This window comes from Diachasmimorpha longicaudata, chromosome 13 (genome assembly GCF_034640455.1).
Source record: "Diachasmimorpha longicaudata isolate KC_UGA_2023 chromosome 13, iyDiaLong2, whole genome shotgun sequence".
Classification (NCBI taxonomy): domain Eukaryota; kingdom Metazoa; phylum Arthropoda; class Insecta; order Hymenoptera; family Braconidae; genus Diachasmimorpha; species Diachasmimorpha longicaudata.
Genome location: NC_087237.1, coordinates 4232499 through 4249939, shown reverse-complemented (window position 1 = coordinate 4249939; position 17441 = coordinate 4232499). Strand labels below are relative to the sequence as shown.

General features: G+C 38.8%; 4 protein-coding genes and 1 pseudogene across 7 annotated transcripts in view; 4 read left to right on the top strand and 1 right to left on the bottom strand.

Annotated features, from left to right (window-relative positions):
* The window catches only part of Flo2 (Flotillin 2), a 72834-nt gene that overhangs the window by 45097 nt on the left and 10296 nt on the right, over positions 1 to 17441 (bottom strand). The window lies entirely within an intron of this gene.
* LOC135168299 (uncharacterized) lies at positions 8 to 8945 on the top strand (annotated as a pseudogene).
* On the top strand, positions 8822 to 12171 carry LOC135168281 (glucose dehydrogenase [FAD, quinone]-like). 3 transcript variants are annotated; one of them, XM_064132309.1, is made up of 3 exons: positions 8822 to 8954; positions 10169 to 10710; positions 10791 to 12171. In XM_064132309.1, exons 2-3 carry the CDS (start codon positions 10173 to 10175, stop codon positions 12077 to 12079), a joined length of 1827 nt encoding a protein of 608 aa, XP_063988379.1. In that variant the 5' UTR covers positions 8822 to 8954; positions 10169 to 10172; the 3' UTR covers positions 12080 to 12171. The 3 variants fall into 3 exon arrangements, with proteins under 3 accessions (XP_063988379.1, XP_063988378.1, XP_063988380.1); XM_064132308.1 differs by lacking the exon at positions 8822 to 8954 and adding an exon at positions 9364 to 9614; XM_064132310.1 differs by lacking the exon at positions 8822 to 8954 and having other exon boundaries at positions 10247 to 10425; positions 10493 to 10710.
* Positions 12493 to 14951, top strand: LOC135168280 (glucose dehydrogenase [FAD, quinone]-like). 2 transcript variants are annotated; one of them, XM_064132306.1, is made up of 3 exons: positions 12493 to 12599; positions 12906 to 13589; positions 13652 to 14951. In XM_064132306.1, the coding sequence occupies exons 2-3, from the start codon at positions 13055 to 13057 to the stop codon at positions 14944 to 14946; spliced, it is 1830 nt and encodes a 609-aa protein (XP_063988376.1). In that variant the 5' UTR covers positions 12493 to 12599; positions 12906 to 13054; the 3' UTR covers positions 14947 to 14951. The 2 variants fall into 2 exon arrangements, with proteins under 2 accessions (XP_063988376.1, XP_063988377.1); XM_064132307.1 differs by having other exon boundaries at positions 12565 to 12599; positions 13006 to 13589.
* LOC135168287 (glucose dehydrogenase [FAD, quinone]-like) lies at positions 15223 to 17431 on the top strand. Its single transcript, XM_064132318.1, has 2 exons — positions 15223 to 15859; positions 15959 to 17431. Exons 1-2 carry the CDS (start codon positions 15328 to 15330, stop codon positions 17236 to 17238), a joined length of 1812 nt encoding a protein of 603 aa, XP_063988388.1. The 5' UTR covers positions 15223 to 15327; the 3' UTR covers positions 17239 to 17431.

The window sequence follows — 17441 nt, the reverse complement described above, 5'->3', positions numbered from 1 at the left end:
GAGAGTCTTCGGGAAAGACGCTAAATTCAACTCTGCCTCTATGGTTTAATTTTTCGTGTAGGGGATACTATTATCAGGTGCACCACCTGTTACCGTCACAGTCTTAGACTTGACTTTGGCAACTGCTGTACGTGCTTGAGCCACTTATTGATATTAAGTGAATGAACTGAAGGATCTTGGAATTATCAGAGTGCTGTGATTATTTATTAACTATTTCAAATCAGAAGCTGTTGAAGTGCTGTCAAAGTTTAGTAACAAGTGATATTCATCAGTGAATTATCAACCATAAAAGTCAGTCAACGGTTGAAGTATTTACCGAGTTTTTCAGGTACGTTCAGGACACTTTGGAGCATCTTTTCTAGTTGTGCAATATCACATTAAATAGTATTGAGAGAGTACAATGAGTCTGGCATTTTCTTTCACTTAGAGGATCCATAAACATCAGTCAACTCATGGATGTTATATAATACTGAAAATATTTTCAATTCAGGTCGTGTGGAATGTGTGCGTACGATGAGAAACTTTCGATTTTTTTTTTTATTCTCGTTGATGGCAAGGCCGTTCGGATCGATAATTATCATCGAGCAAATGGGCCAACGTCATAAGTTTCGTATTATCCAATAATGATTTTTCTCAATGGTATAACATCATTACTTTCTAGAAAACCATTACCATGCGGAGATGATCGCCATTTCCTGACGAGAATAGATGCAATTTGTCGAATTCCAAGGAAATACTGGAGGAAGAAAAGCGTCACGAGGGATAATGACAGGTAATTGTGATGGTAAAGGTGTTAATGTGTTAAATCATCCAAAAGGGAAGTGCAAAGTATCGGATGAATACATCACAATGTTTCTAGAAGAGATAACTTGTCTGGGAGAGTTGATCTAATGAGCCGACAGAGGAAATGGACAGAGATGATTTCCGCATTTTATTTGTACCTGTGCGTGTTGTACGGATAACTAAACTCCCATCTCTACCGTACACTCTTTCTTTCGTTGAAAAGTCGTCAGTGGGTTTATAGTATATACTCAGGAAAAAAAAGGAGGAACTAGTGTATAACGTGTAACGATTTTGCTGTCTGCGGAAATAACTTCTTTTCACAAGACAATTCTTGTTTACTCAATCTCTTTCTTTGGAAAGTTTTTTTTGCTCTGGGCGACATGTAAATTTCTAAATCGCCTTTGGTATTGTGTGATGGAGAAGGAAGGGAAGGAGATGGTAACAACCTGCTTATGAGAATTGAAAATTTTTGTTCAGTCACTGAGAGGGGATTTTAGATATTTTCGAAAGGACAATTATAAATAATGTAAAAAAAATCATGTAACTGTCGTTAAAATTGTGGGTAATCTTTGGAACTATCAGAGAACATCAATCTGGATGAAGACAATCGTCTTTAGAAGACAATATCAAATTTTTTCCTTTCAAATTCTTTTCTGTAGATGTCATATCAAGTTTAAAATCATTTCAAATCGATTTTAGAGAAAGAGACCGAGATAGTAACCACCTGTTTGCCGCAACTATAAATTTTTTTATGATCTACTGACAGTGACTTTCAATTATTTACTTCCTCAGGGGGAAAAAAAATCTATTGGCAATTGGGAATTGTAATACTTCAAGTGAAAATTGAGTTGTAAATGTCGCAAAAAAAGTATCATAATTCTTGTGGAAATTACGGCCAATTTTCGGAATGTCCGAATAAATTAGTGCAAATCCCCAAGACACAATGACTCCTGTTTATTTATTCACTTTCTTAGAAATGTTTTTTTTAATGGGCCCCATATAAATTTCTCGACCGTCATCGGAATTGTATGATGTACGAGGAAGTGAACGAGCCTTTGTAACAACCTGTTCATGACAACCACAAATGTTTTATAATTTACTAGCAGTGACTTTCAACTAAAGTTTGCGCGGGAAAAGAATCTATTGACAATTCACATAATTAAAAGTGGTAATTGAATTGAACATGTGAAAAAATGAAGTAACTCTTGTCACATTTGTTGAAAGTCTCGACCCAAAAAAAAAAAAACGACAGTACCAATACAACTGAAAATGTCACGAAATTTTATCTAAATATCCTGCTATGGCTGAATCACTCTGAGTTTTCACTTTTATTCGAATTTCGTTGTTCACCACAAGGCACTTAACCCAACGCTTCTGACCCCATTAACCGTCCCTGGATCCCCATCTGATCGAATTACCTCTCATGCTAATATACCGAAAGCAACAATATTGTTAGCGTTATTAATAGGATAACCTCGATCGATTGAGAAATTCCAACGTAACCGTGACTTTCGGTGGTGAGAAGCCGAGATACAGCGGTTGGCGAGGTTTTAGTTGTCCTGAAATACTTTCACCTTTCCCCGTTATGAGATCACCCATCTGTTTTTGCGTCGCTTATTTTTTTTTTTCGATCGTAGGTACCCCACGACGGGGTCTATGCATGAGCATAGAAACACAAAAAAAAAATTTAAATCCACTTGAAAGAGCAGTAAAACGCAACTCTTTCTCATTTTTTCAGGTGAAATGAACGAAATGGATAATTCGTAACTTCCGGCATACGATGAATCAACGAAACACAGACGGGCGGGGACTCGAGAAAATCGAAACGAGACCGCCTGAGATGTCAATTAGAGTCAATCAAGTTCAAGGATAGTGGCTAAAGTAAAAAAATAAAATAGGAATAGATAGTTCACGTAAAAATGGTGTTAAGTGCAGTTGTTGTGGCGACAGCATTGAAAGGTGCTATTGGACTTGTTGGGACAAGTTTGTGGCTGGTTCCATTACTCATTGCCGGTCTATCATATTATCGATACGATCTCCTTGATCCTGAGAGTCGGCCCATTGATCGTCGCACCCTCAATCCTGAGTATGATTTTGTTATTATCGGTGGTGGTTCAGCAGGTGCAGTTGTTGCTAGTCGACTATCAGAGATACCAGAGTGGAAAGTACTGCTGTTGGAGGCGGGTCCTGATGAAAATGAGATAACAGATGTACCGTCCTTGGCAGCATATCTCCAATTGACAAAACTCGATTGGAAATACAAAACCGAGCCAACTGGTAAATCATGCCTTGGAATGAAAAATGGTATGTGTAATTGGCCAAGAGGTAAAGTTCTTGGTGGTTCAAGTACTCTTAATTACATGCTCTACGTTCGTGGCAATAAACGAGACTACGATCACTGGGAAGCACTAGGAAATTCCGGATGGGGATACAATCAGGCATTGTACTATTTCAAAAAATCTGAGGATAACAGAAATCCATATCTCCAAAATAGTCCTTATCACAGTACAGGTGGTTATCTAACCGTTCAGGAGTCACCCTGGAGGACACCTCTAGTCGTTGCATTTGTACAAGCTGGAAGTGAATTGGGATACGAGAATCGTGATATCAATGGTGAACATCAGACCGGCTTCATGATTGCTCAGGGTACGATACGTCGAGGTGGTAGATGTTCAACAGCCAAAGCTTTTTTAAGACCAGTAAGACTGCGGGATAATTTTCATACAGCAATGAATGCACATGTTACAAAAATTCTGATAGAGCCAATAACACGAAGAGCTATTGGTGTGGAGTACTATCGTGATGGTAGAAAGCAAATTGTGAGAGCACGAAAGGAGGTGATAGTATCAGCTGGTGCTATTAATAGTCCACAATTATTAATGCTATCGGGCATTGGCCCCAGGGATCACCTTCGTCATATTGGTATACCGGTTATCAAGGACGCACCAGTTGGTAATAATTTGCAGGATCATGTGGGAATGGCTGGATTGACATTTTTAGTTGATAAACCAGTTGCTATTGTGCAAGATCGCTTTCAAGCAGCACCAGTTACAATGAATTATGTGGCCAATGGTAGAGGACCAATGACAACACTCGGTGGTGTCGAGGGTTATGCTTTTGTCAATACTAAATATGCAAATTCATCGGATATGTATCCAGATATTCAGCTCCACATGGCGCCAGCATCTCTCAGTTCCGATGCTGGTGTACAAGTGAGAAAAATTCTTGGTCTCACTGATGAACTCTATGATGCTGTCTTCAGGCCAATTACCAATAAAGATGCTTGGACACTAATGCCACTTCTACTGAGGCCCAAATCGAGAGGTACTGTACGACTGAAAAGTTCAAATCCATTTCAGAGTCCCATTGTCAATGCCAATTACTTTGCTGAGCCTGAAGATATTGCGAAGCTCGTTGAAGGAGCTAAAATAGCAATCAGAGTCAGCGAGGCCAGAGTCTTCAAGCAATTTGGTTCGAGACTCCATCGTCTGAAAATTCCTGGATGTAGACATCTCAAATTTGGGTCTGATGCCTACTGGGAGTGTCACATTCGTCACATTACGATGACTATTTATCATCCAGTGGGTACAGCCAAAATGGGACCACCTACTGATCCTGAGGCGGTGGTGGATGACAGATTGAGGGTTTACGGTATCAGGGGGCTTCGAGTAATAGATGCGTCTATAATGCCCACTATATGCAGTGGAAATACGAATGCGCCAGTTATTATGATTGGGGAGAAGGGGGCGGATCTCATCAAGGAGGACTGGCTGAACGCTCAGCGTAGATAGCATTGCTATTATTTTGAAAATCAAAAGACTATTGTGAATGAATTTTTGTATGTTTCCGAGCGTTTGAAATGAATGATTAGTGTTAACAGTCATAGGGTATGTTATACAATTTTTATGTGACCTATTGTAATTCGTCAATGAAACTATTGTCTTATCAACTGCGGTCAGGATTCCACAGAATTTCTCGGAGTACTAGGGTTTTTTTAATTAAATTTTTTCATGTGTGAATTTCAATGCAAATTTATCTAAGCGTAACGGTCCGATGAAAAGTGTTTTTCCAGACTCACAATCAACACGGAAATTTGTACCGCCCGTTTACTCTTCTTACGCTAAACAAAAAGTAAACGACCCTCGAGCTTAGAAAAACATCATTATTAATGACTATATGAAAAATTAGAAAAAAAAGTTTCCGTGCCATGAAGCCACATATTGTCATTCTAGAGCAATCAAAGTCGATCAAAAAATTGCAGAAAATGCAATATTGAATAAACCAATGACACATAAATCACATAATTTTTATACTTATACGTTTTGTACATAAAAATAAAAATTTGTTACTGTTTCTAAATATTTTAACCCCATCCGTCCTTCATTATCATTCACTGTGAAATATGTGTGGAGGCCATACAATAGTTAAAACCTTTTTCCCTCGAGTAAACTCCATCCCAGCTCAGTTCATGTTCACTCAAATTTATCGCACGAGTAAATCGGGGAAAAAAGTATGGAGTTTCATCGCTATAGGTCTCGGCAAATTGTATGGTGGAACTATTCTACAATTTCCTGGAAATCGATAAAGCAGCAGACGAGCAAAACCTAGTCTGGTCTGCATGGAGGGTTCAATATGGAGATCGTGTCTCCAATTATGAAGGTTAACAACCCTTGTTAAGAAGGGTTCAAGTGGAGATTCATTCTGGTATTTCATTAGTGGATGGCGACTGGTTTCGATTCATGGGAAGGGAGCCTTTTAATTTGATGGCTAAAGAAAATTCTATAATTACTTGAGATCGTCTGGATGACCCGGATGAGAAAAAAATTGAAAAATAACCCAACGTGAGGGTTTTTACTGCGAGAAAATTTTTCTTTGGGAAAAAGATACTCCTTTTAAATGAATAAATTAATCAATAACAAACGAACAGCTGTAAAAAATTGCTGCTCATCAGGAGATGGAAAAAACAAAGTTATTTTCCAATTCAGTGGACGTCATAAAATCATGACAGGAGAGTTCAAACTCCCTTCGTTATTGTCTTCATTTTTAATCAAAAAAGCCTAATGATTAATATCAATTGAATAATCTATCATTACGGAAGTATCTATAACATGCATAACATGTTCATTACCCTGATGCTTTGTTCAGGGAATCTTGGAACACTTAATGGTAAATTTTAAATATTATTGCAAAGCGATATTCCTATAGATTTCTTTCCATAAATTTCCGGTGCAACAAATCCAAAATTATAGACATTAAAATTTCCAATCGCGAAAAATCAATCTACAATTCCCCACTGACCTTCACACGTACGTATTTTTCACTTTTCCTGAAAATAACGCAATTGTAGAAAGACCCATGTAACAACGATTGTTTCCTTCCAGTGAAAACTACCTGAAATTGAAATTCCCATTGTGTTTTGCCCGGAATACCTTCGCTATTCCAATCACGAATGAATGCGACAGCAGAATAATTACGTAAATAGATAAAAGATGCAATCATGAGTAACAAGAACTGAAGACAGCTCATGACAAGTGAGAGAACAATAGAAGCAACCGTAGGAAGAACAATAAACGATTTGTTTTTTTCGATTCTTCATCTTTTTGCAAATTATCATCTCAGTAAATTGCATTTTCACTGACGACCTGGGAGCCTTGATTCTCGAAATTATTTAATTTTCATTGGAGGTCATTTTGCGATTGGAGGAGGGACCAATGAAGAAGGATATATACAGTGACATCGGGCGCAATACCTAGTGACTTAATCGTTTGCACGTCGATATTGAATATCAAGGCACCAGAATGAGAATGAGACTGACAATGAGCACACGCGATTGGTTGAACATTGTCAGTTACACCTTTGGCACAATCCTCCCTGCCTTCGATACAAATGATTACAATTATGCAATGGAGTATAAATACACTGATGAGTTTTTTTTTTCAAATTGTTTCGTTTGAACGTTTGACACGCAACAACATGAGAATATTGTTGTTACTGTTTAGTGTTATCGCTACCCAAGCGAGAGAAACATATAAAAATTTATACGGAAAACGATTGTTCGATAATGCTCTCGTAAATATGCTCGGTGCAACAGCTGGTGCAGCTCAATTTGCTCAGGAGGGTGAGAAATTTATGTTCTCAGAGCCGTCCGACAAAACTCCAAAAAATGGTGAAAAATTTGATTTCATCGTTGTTGGTGCTGGTACAGCTGGTTCAACAATAGCATCACGACTCACTGAAATATCTGATGTTCGTGTGCTTCTCATTGAAGCAGGAAGAGGTGAAAATCTTGTCATGGACATACCCATTCTTGCCCATTACCTTCAATTCAGTGATGACATCAACTGGAAGTACAAGACTGAACCATCCAGCAGCTACTGCACAGCAATGACTGATAAACAATGTAATTGGCCGAGGGGTAAAGTGATGGGTGGTAGTAGTGTCTTGAACTACATGATCGCAACAAGAGGATTTCCACAGGATTACGATCGATGGGAAGCACTGGGAAATAAGGGCTGGTCGTGGAATGATGTGCTACCTTACTTCAAGAGACTAGAAACCATGAACATACCTGAATACAAATCTAATGATAGAGTGCACAATAATGATGGTCCAGTTTCCATCGAGCATCCACCATTTCACACACCATTGGCTTCAGCTTTTCTGAATGCTGGGATCGAACTTGGTTATAAAATTATCGATTACAATAGCGGTGATGAGCCCGTTGGATTTTCATATCTTCAAACGACAACGAAAAATGGTATGAGAATAAGCAGTAGCACTGCTTATCTTCATCCAGCGAGTTCAAGGAAGAATTTAATTGTGACGAAAAATACATTAGTTAGAAAAGTGATATTTGATGAGAGTGGAAAAAAAGCGATTGGGGTGGAGTATATCAAGGGTAACAAAAGATATCGTGTTTTTGCTGAGAAGGAGGTGATACTGAGTGCGGGTACAATAGGAAGTCCACAAATACTGATGCTATCAGGAATAGGCCCCAGTGATCATCTCCGAGATATGAATATAAAGACAATAGTTGATCTTCCAGTGGGTGAAAATTTGATGGATCACATAGCATATGGTGGACTACTTTTTGAAATTGATGAACCAGTGTCCTATGCTCTCAATGATATTGCTAATCCAGCTAATCCTTACATAAGGGATTTTTTTTTCCAAAGAAAAGGACCACTAACTGCACCAGGTGCTTGCGAAGCTTTAGCATTCATTGATGTTGACAAGCCGAATGATCATAATGCCTATCCAAATGTGGAACTACTATTTGTGGGATCTTCCTTCATTACTGTCAGTGCATTTCGACATGATCTAGGACTCGATGAGGGAATTTGGAATGAGACATATGCAGCACTGGAGAATACCTATTCTTGGATGGTATTTCCAATGTTACTGAGACCAAAGAGCCGTGGAAAAATTCTCCTCCGTAGTTCTGATATAAAAAGTAAACCGAAAATCATAGCCAACTATATGAGCGATAAAGAGGACGTTAGAATTCTCATTAAGGGCATCCGGGAAACCCTGAGGATTAGTCGAACAAAGGCAATGCAGAAATTCGGTACAAGATTATCCTCGGCAAAATTGAAAACGTGTGAGGTATTTGAAGATGATAGCGACGATTATTGGGAATGTGTGACCAAAAGTATTACGATGACTATTTATCATTATTCGGGGACTTGTAAGATGGGGCCACAAGGGGATTTAACTGCAGTTGTTGATGAGAGACTCAGGGTACGTTGACATTATGTTCATTTACGATGCATTAAAAAGTTATACGAACCGATAAACCTTTTACGTAAAATGATCAATAAAAAATTGGTCAACTTTCACGTAGATTTTATCAATAGACATTACTTCATAAAAGAAGTATGTATTCACGTTCATCAATTTTTGCAGGCGAATGGACTATTGAGTTGTTGTACAAAATATTTCTAATATTCCACTAAGGACAACCCAATTTATTATCATTGTAAACTAATTTTTTGATTTGTTTTTTGCAGGTACACGGTATCAAAGGTCTGAGAGTCGCCGACACGTCAATAATGCCTGAAATTATATCAGGTCACACGAATATTCCGACATTTATGATCGGCGAAAAATTATCGGACATGGTGAAGGAAGATTGGGGATATCCAACGCTAAAGGATCCCTGAAAATGTCAGGTGCAGTCTCCGTATATTAACACTGACCATTGTGACATAATATAAAAATTCATAAATACCTAGATTCACCCATCAATTTATCCAATCACATCATAAGATATCCCACATACCTGTAATCAGAAAAATAAAAAAAAAATTATTTACTGAGTATATTTGACAATAAGCAGTAAGCTCTTGCTACATTAAAAATAAAATATAACAATGTTGACAATTAATTTCATTTCATTCCACACGCATCCCCGATTATTATCAGATGAATTCAAATCAAGCTACTCAATCTGCATAAATAGACAATGCAACAAACGAAGATGACCAATGATAAATCAAATAAATTAACATAAAGTCTATGTTATTAACCACCTAATCGTCATTTTAATATACCCATGTGGTCATCTTTTCACCACTCAGAGTAAGAAGGGATGTACGCACTCGATTGGATAAACGTTACCTGTCTGGTTATATATTACGTGAGCATCTTGAGAAAGCGCATTTCTCTCAGTGGACCTCTTAACCACAGCGAGAATAGCTGTGTCTCCAGTTCAATACCGGCTTTTCTAGAGGCCTCATCATTTAAAACTTTTCTCATTCCTCGAATGAGATATTATCATTCAATTGAGCCTAGTCAACTTCTCTGTAACCACTTCTTTAGTCAATTTCGAGGTAAGAATAGAGCCTCTATTTACACCCAGACATAGAATGAATAGAATCGATTCATTAGAACGTAATTATTATGCAAAATACTCTTGAAAAATTTCACGTAAAAACACAAAAAAAATAATGTAACCGAACTGTGATTTTTTTTCGTCCTGAAATTTTCATGAAACGAAATGTAAATTACTTACGTAATCTTTATTAAACGTTTTCTATTTTCCCCCACGATATTACGCAATTTAGATTGGAAATATTGTTACTGGAGAACAAATGAAATCAGTCAATACTTCATGTATTCAAATACTAGGATAATCTGCATGACCATATCCTCTCGAATGATCAAGAAAAAGAGAAAGTATTTTTCGCCATTCCTTATCTCGACTCCCGTCGAAAATTGAAAACTGGGTATAACATTCCTGCGTATCCAATGCTAATAACTACGTCCTCCAATAATTGAAAAATTATTTATCCAACGTAAGCAGTAATTAGCTGGAATAAAATTATTTCCGCAAGATTGTATGAAATGATTGTCGCCGATAAATATCCGGTATTATTAATTCCAGGAAAATGGAGTTGCTGTATGCAACAGCTATCTTCTCCCTCATTATCATAGAGCCATCATTAGGAGCGAATATGTTTCAACTCTTCTCGAGCTATGGATTCAGAAACAGTTTTGATATTCACACAGTGGCAATACCAACTCGTGCCGAATATGATTTTATAATAATTGGGGCTGGCTCGGGTGGTTCAGTGATAACAAATCGTCTCTCTGAAAATCGTAAATGGAAAATTTTACTGTTGGAGGCTGGCAAACCGGAAGGTATACTCAATCAGATACCAATATTAGTGAGTAACTTTCAGCAAACTGATTACAACTGGGGATACAGAGTTGAAGAGCAAAAAAATGCATGCCTGGGTATGAAGAATCGTCGTTGCACTTGGCCCCGAGGTAAATCATTAGGTGGTACAAGTACCCTGAATTATATGATTCACACAAGAGGTAATCGATTCGATTATGATCATTGGTCGGAGCTTGGAAATGATGGGTGGTCGTATGAGGAAGTCTTGCCGTACTTTAAAAAAAGCGAGAAGTTCCGGGTACCAGGTGCGTAATTTCGCTCATGAATGATTCAATTATATGGAATAATCCTAAATGTTCATGGACAATTGTCTGCTAAATTTCAGGAGTTTACAACAAGTCTTTTCACGGTGAGGAGGGGCCCCTCTCGGTGGAGCATGCCCCTTACCACACAAAATTAGCAGCATCATTTCTAAAAGCAGGACAACACTTGGGATACGAAGTACTTGACTACAATGGACCCCACCAAATTGGATACTCCTATCTTCAACTGAATATGGACAAGGGTTCAAGATGTAGTGCTTCTAGAGCATATTTACGGATAAAACGATCCAACCTGGACATTGTCACCGACGCAAGAGTAACAAAAGTTCTCCTCAACGATCAGAAACGTGTTCTGGGAGTGGAATTCATCAAGAATGGAGCCACCCAACAGGTGCGTGCAAGTAGAGAAGTGATATTGTCAGCGGGAACCATAGATTCGGCCAAGCTGCTGATGCTCTCGGGCATCGGACCCAAGAATCACCTAGAAGAAATGGGTATCAAGGTCCAGAAGGATCTTCCAGTTGGTCACAACCTCCTCGAGCACATTGGCTTCTTGGGGCTGACATTCATGGTCAACCAGAGTGTCAGTTTTTTGCAGAATCAGCTAGTGGCACCACGTTACATAATGGATTACGCCCTTCACAGGTCGGGTCCCTTCTCAACACCAGGTGGTGCTGAGGCATTAGCTTTTATACAAACTAAATACGCGATTGATTCACGTCCTGATGTTGAATTACTCTTTAACGGAGGATCACTGCACTCTGATAATGGGCTTGCTGTCAGAAAAGGCTACGGTGTATCTGACGAGGTGTACAACACAGTTTTCAAACCAATCGAAGGAAAGGATGCATTTTCCATCTGGCCAATCACACAAAATCCCCGGAGTCACGGACGAATTTTACTGAAATCGAAAAATCCCTTGGACGATCCAATTATTCAAGCCCATTTTTTCGAACATCCGGCTGATGTGGAGATCATCTTGGAAGGTATCAAACATGCAATTAAAATTGTTTCAACACCTCCATTTCAAAAATATGGAGCTCAACTGCATGGAATTAAAATACCCGGCTGTCAAGCTTTCCAATTTGGCTCTGATGATTATTGGAGATGTGGTATTAGGCATTTGCCATCTATGATGAATCACGAGATTGGAACTGCAAAAATGGGACCGTCTACTGACACGACTGCAGTTGTGGACGCGAGACTGAGGGTTCATGGTATTCAGGGATTGAGAGTTATTGATGCTTCTGTGATGCCAACGATGCCAGTTGGTCATATAAATGCTGGTATTTTCATGATCGGAGAAAAGGGGGCTGACATGATCAAAGAAGATTGGGAAAAGGCTCAATGATTTTTATTTTTCATTTAATATTTGCTCATTTTTACTGACTGATGTTGTTAATTCATTTTCAATGAATAAAGTTACATTTTTATTTTTTTCCATTTGCTTGTCATGTTTTATTTATGGGGTTTCTGCAGAGACGATCAGCATGAGTAATTTTTCTATTGTCTCCCAGCTATAAATAAAGTCTTTTCCAATATTTATTGATTATTTATCACACGTGGGTTTATTTGTACTTGTTTTATTCGGGGTTAACACCCTTTTCGCTTTTGCTGAGAGCTGCGGAACTCAAAAAATTTAAAAACCGGTCCACGCCCGTGTAATGACCCCCTACTCCACTAACCAGCTTGAATAAGGATGAGTTTTATTCAAGTCAATACGCATTTGAGACTCACCCCGAGGATTCATGAATACCAATGAATCGCATAACCGAGGCAAGTGTCAGTGATATTCTGAGATCCAGAAGTAGCTGAGTGATTTCGTGAGTTAGACGTTGATCGATTGGTGAATATTTGTTTGAAATTCTCTGGTAAGTCGCTGGACAACATTTTTCATCGATTATTTTCCTTCGAAAGTATTGAAGAGAATCTTTTTTGAAGCGAACAAATTTTCTTCCCTTTCATTTTTTTACATAAAATTTGTCTATCATAATTTTATAATATAAAATATCTAGTACATTATTTCTTCTTGAATACCCTCGAACGAAAAGGATCAGTGGCAAACATCTTTAAAAAAAATTAATCCAATAGCCACATCACTTTATTTCAATTTTTTAAATCATATAAACACCTCCTCCCTACCGACGTCAACTTTACGTGTCCCCTGTCTATTTCAGCCCCTTCTAAAGAACCCGCTATCATTACTAAGTGGAGGCCCTTGAGTTTCCCCCGGGTCGATAACCCGCACCATATTCAGTAATTCCTTGTACACAACAGAAACATCGAGGACACCCCAACTGATGAATAAATCTATTCATTAACGAAAATGGATGGAAAAATAAAACTCATCATTCCCCTATTACTACTACTTGAATCATCATCGAGCACTCAAATCCTAGACTTACTGGCGAGCTACGGGCTCTGGGAGAGCCGACTAATTCGTACAGTACCACTTCCCCAATCTGAATACGATTTCATAATTGTTGGCTCTGGTTCTGGTGGCTCGACATTATCCAATAGATTATCTGAGAATCCCAATTGGAAAATTCTTCTTCTGGAAGCTGGAAAACCCGAGGGAATTTTCAATCAACTGCCAGTGGTTGTCAGTTACTTTCAGCATACTGATTACAACTGGGGGTACAAGCTGGAGCCCCAGGAAAATGTATGTCTAGGTATGGAGAATCAAGCCTGTCCATGGCCAAGAGGAAAATCCTTGGGAGGATCGAGTACCATCAATTACATGATTCACACAAGAGGGAACAGACTCGACTACGATTACTGGGCTGCCCTGGGCAATCCTGGATGGTCTTACGAGGAAGTACTACCGTATTTCAAGAAGAGTGAAAAAATTCATATTTCGGGTAAGTTAATATCGCAATTATGATAATTAATCCGAGTGATTGAATCACCAAATATGTTTCAGATTACTATAATGTGTCTTATCATGGTACAGACGGCAATTTGCACGTTGAATATGCTCCCTATCACACCCCCCTTTCAACATCATTCCTGGAGAGTGGAAGACAAATGGGATATTCTGTTCTTGATTACAATGGACCAGAACAGCTCGGTTACTCCTACCTTCAATTGAACATGGATCGAGGAGCCAGATGTAGTGCCTCAAAAGCATATCTCACCCTCAATCGACCCAATTTGGACATTGTCACCGGGGCATTGGTGACTAAAGTATTAATCGACAGTAAAAAATGTGCATATGGGGTGAAAGTCGTGATAAACAATATCAGTTACAACATTGTTGCAAGAAAGGAGGTAATTTTATCCGCTGGAACAATCAATACCCCTAAACTTCTCATGTTATCTGGAATTGGTCCTAAGGAACATCTCCAAGAACTCGGAATCAATGTCATCGAGGACGCAAAAGTTGGTTATAATCTCTACGAGCACATTGGATTCCTTGGCTTGACATTTCTGGTGAACCAGAGTGTCAGTTTACTAGAGAAAAATGTCCTAACAAAGGATCAGATGTGGTCGTATATTTTGGATAGATCAGGCCCACTAACTGTTCCAGGTGGAGCTGAGGCTCTGGCATTTCGCCAAACCAGATATGCAACTGATGCGCGCCCTGACATTGAACTGCTCTTCATAGGTGGATCACTCCATTCAGATAATGATGTCGCAATTCGTAAGGGTCTCGGTATAACTGATGACTTGTACAATGCTGTCTACAAACCAATTGAAAATATCGACGGCTGGTCAATCTGGCCAATAGTCCAAGCACCGAGAAGTCATGGGAGGATTAAATTGAGATCTACAGATCCATTTGATGCCCCTATTCTCGAGGCAAACCTCCTTGACGATCCATACGATATCGAGATTATTCTCGAAGGTATCAAAATGGCCATCGAAATATCTCAATCAGAATCTTTCCAAAGATATGGCAGCAGACTCCACGATATTCCAATTCCAGGATGTTGTAAATATCCTTTTGCATCTGATGATTATTGGCGTTGTGCTATTCGTCATCTACCTGCTTTGATGGATCATGAGATTGGGACAGCAAAAATGGGACCTGCTTATGATCCATCAGCCGTTGTCGATCCTGAACTACGAGTATATGGTATTCAAAAATTGCGAGTTGTCGACGCATCAATAATGCCAACGATACCAGTGGGTCATATCAATGCAGGAATTTACATGATTGGAGAGAAGGCAGCTGATATGATCAAGCAAACATGGACGAAAGACATGTGTTACTAACATGATAATGGAGTTATCCTATCGTCATTCTGTTTACTAATGAGCAACAGCAACGAGGAACAACGACCTACTCATGGAGAATGTACTATAAATAAACAACTGAATTTCAAATGTAAATAAATATTGCTAAATATTATTTTTACGGTACTGCAGACATAAGTTTAAATAATGGACTATAAATAAACTGCGATGATGATAATATATTCACTTGTGTAATTTATTAAATGCATATCGATCTGATAATCCCCCAGCCTAAATATATATAACTCGTCACGCAAAGAAGAATTCACAATCGATTTCACATCCGACAGTTGGTCTTAATTTTTACCTATTCGATATCGACTTTTACTGGTCAACAACAGGAACATAAACTTCACAGGGATGTGGATATCAGTGAAAATATTAATTCCATTACTCTTGATGATAAATTCATCAGCAGGACTGCATATTTTGAAACTATTGGCCAATTATGGTTTCGGAGGTTCTTATGGAATGAGAATTGAAAGATTACCAAGATTCAATGAATATGATTTTATCATTGTCGGGTCTGGGCCTGGTGGTGCTACTGTAGCCAATCGCCTGACAGAAAATAAAAATTGGCGAGTGTTACTTTTAGAAGCTGGTAAACCCGAAGGACTTCTGCACCAATTACCAACCGTTTCTTTTATTTCATCAGAGTACGACTGGCAGTACATTACCGTACCCCAAGAAAATGCCTGTTTAGGGTTGACAGATCGACGTGGTGCTTACACCCAGGGAAAATCAGTGGGTGGTTCGAGTTCCATAAATGGCTTGGTTTACTCTAGAGGGAATAAAATTGATTTTGACATTTGGGCTGAACGAGGGAATTATGGCTGGTCATATGATGAAATACTGCCGTATTTCAAGAAGAGTGAACGAGCTAAACTGGCAGGTACATGACAATTTTCCTGCGAATAAATCCTGTTGAAGTTCTCCCAGAACTTCAGGAAATGATTATTGAAAAATTAAATAATATCCCATTGACTTTCAGAACCAGTGGATGAATATTATCATGGCAAGGAGGGATATGTACACGTGGAGAATGGACCCTGGCGAACCCCTCTCGCGACAGCTTTCGTGAATTCCGCGAAGGAACTAGGCTATGATGTCATCGATTACAATGGAAAAAGACAAGTTGGATTCTCCTACACCCATTTAACAATTATGAACGGCTCGAGATGCAGTGCTTCAAGGGCATATCTTCGTGTAAATCGACTGAACTTGGATATCGTACCAGAAGCAACAGTGACAAAAGTGTTGATTGACAAATCTAATCGAGCCTATGCTGTAGAATTTATAAAAAACAACATGACGTACCGAATTAATGCTAGTAAAGAGGTGATCCTATCAGCTGGGGCAATCAGTACACCTAAACTATTGATGCTATCCGGAGTTGGACCTGAACAACATCTCACCGACCTAGGAATCAAAGTCGTCAAGAACGCTTCAGTTGGACACAATTTATGTGATCACGTGGCTTTCACTGGTCTCACATTTGTGATAAATGATACCGTCAGTTTAACAACAAGAACTACACAGACCCCAGAAGCTGCCATACAATATGCTGTCAATGGAACTGGTCCCCAGTCTTCATCTGGTGCTGAAGCACTCGCATTCATCCGCTCAAAATATGCAATTGATGCCAGACCGGATCTTGAATTATTTTTTTTCCCAACTGGACTGCAACGGATGAATGGTGTAGGTCTTCTATTTACACGACGTTTGAAGTCAGAAATTTATAATGCAGTTTGGAAGCCCCTTGAGGGCCAAGACACCTGGACGATCATAGTAGCTCTTCAGCTTGCTCGAAGTAAAGGTCGCATTGAACTTAAGTCAACTAATATTGAGGATCATCCCTTAATTAATCCCAACTTACTGGACGATCCAATCGACTGGAAGATTCTTGTAGAAGGTATTAAACATTCAATAACGGTATCCAAATCTAAAGCTTTTCAACGATACGATACTAGACTACATGAACTCAAAATTCCTGGATGTGAAAATTTCGAATTTAACACGGATGATTACTGGTATTGTGCAACAAAATATTTAACGATTCCCTTCCTTCATGAAGTCGGTACTGCTAAAATGGGACCATCTACAGATTCTACTGCCGTCGTTGATCCTGAATTGAGAGTATATGGGGTAAAAGGTCTGAGGGTTATCGATGCTTCGATAATGCCCGAGGTACCAGTCGGTCATTTGACAGCAACAATTTACATGATCGCCGAAAAAGGTGCTGATATGATCAAACAAACATGGTCTGCTTAATACAGTAGCAACTATTATTTATTACATGATCAATAATAGGCAGATGTATGTCGCATTTTCCGATGATAATTGTACGGTAATTTATAATAAAATGAATAAAAATGTACGATTGAAAAGTCTGTCCGTATAGCGCCGTTAATCGTAAACTCTAATGACGAGTAAACGCAAAAGTGATAAATAAATATTATTGGCACCGGACTCCA

What these genes read in the sequence shown, in the direction of transcription:
- LOC135168281 (XM_064132309.1), top strand. Translation starts at nt 10,173, where the DNA reads ATGGAGTTGCTGTATGCAACAGCTATCTTCTCCCTCATTATCATAGAG. An exon ending in CGAGAAGTTCCGGGTACCAG is followed by an intron (nt 10,711 to 10,790) that starts GTGCGTAATTTC and finishes GCTAAATTTCAG; the next exon opens with GAGTTTACAACAAGTCTTTT.
- LOC135168280 (XM_064132306.1), top strand. Translation starts at nt 13,055, where the DNA reads ATGGATGGAAAAATAAAACTCATCATTCCCCTATTACTACTACTTGAA. An exon ending in TGAAAAAATTCATATTTCGG is followed by an intron (nt 13,590 to 13,651) that starts GTAAGTTAATAT and finishes AATATGTTTCAG; the next exon opens with ATTACTATAATGTGTCTTAT.
- LOC135168287 (XM_064132318.1), top strand. Translation starts at nt 15,328, where the DNA reads ATGTGGATATCAGTGAAAATATTAATTCCATTACTCTTGATGATAAAT. An exon ending in TGAACGAGCTAAACTGGCAG is followed by an intron (nt 15,860 to 15,958) that starts GTACATGACAAT and finishes ATTGACTTTCAG; the next exon opens with AACCAGTGGATGAATATTAT.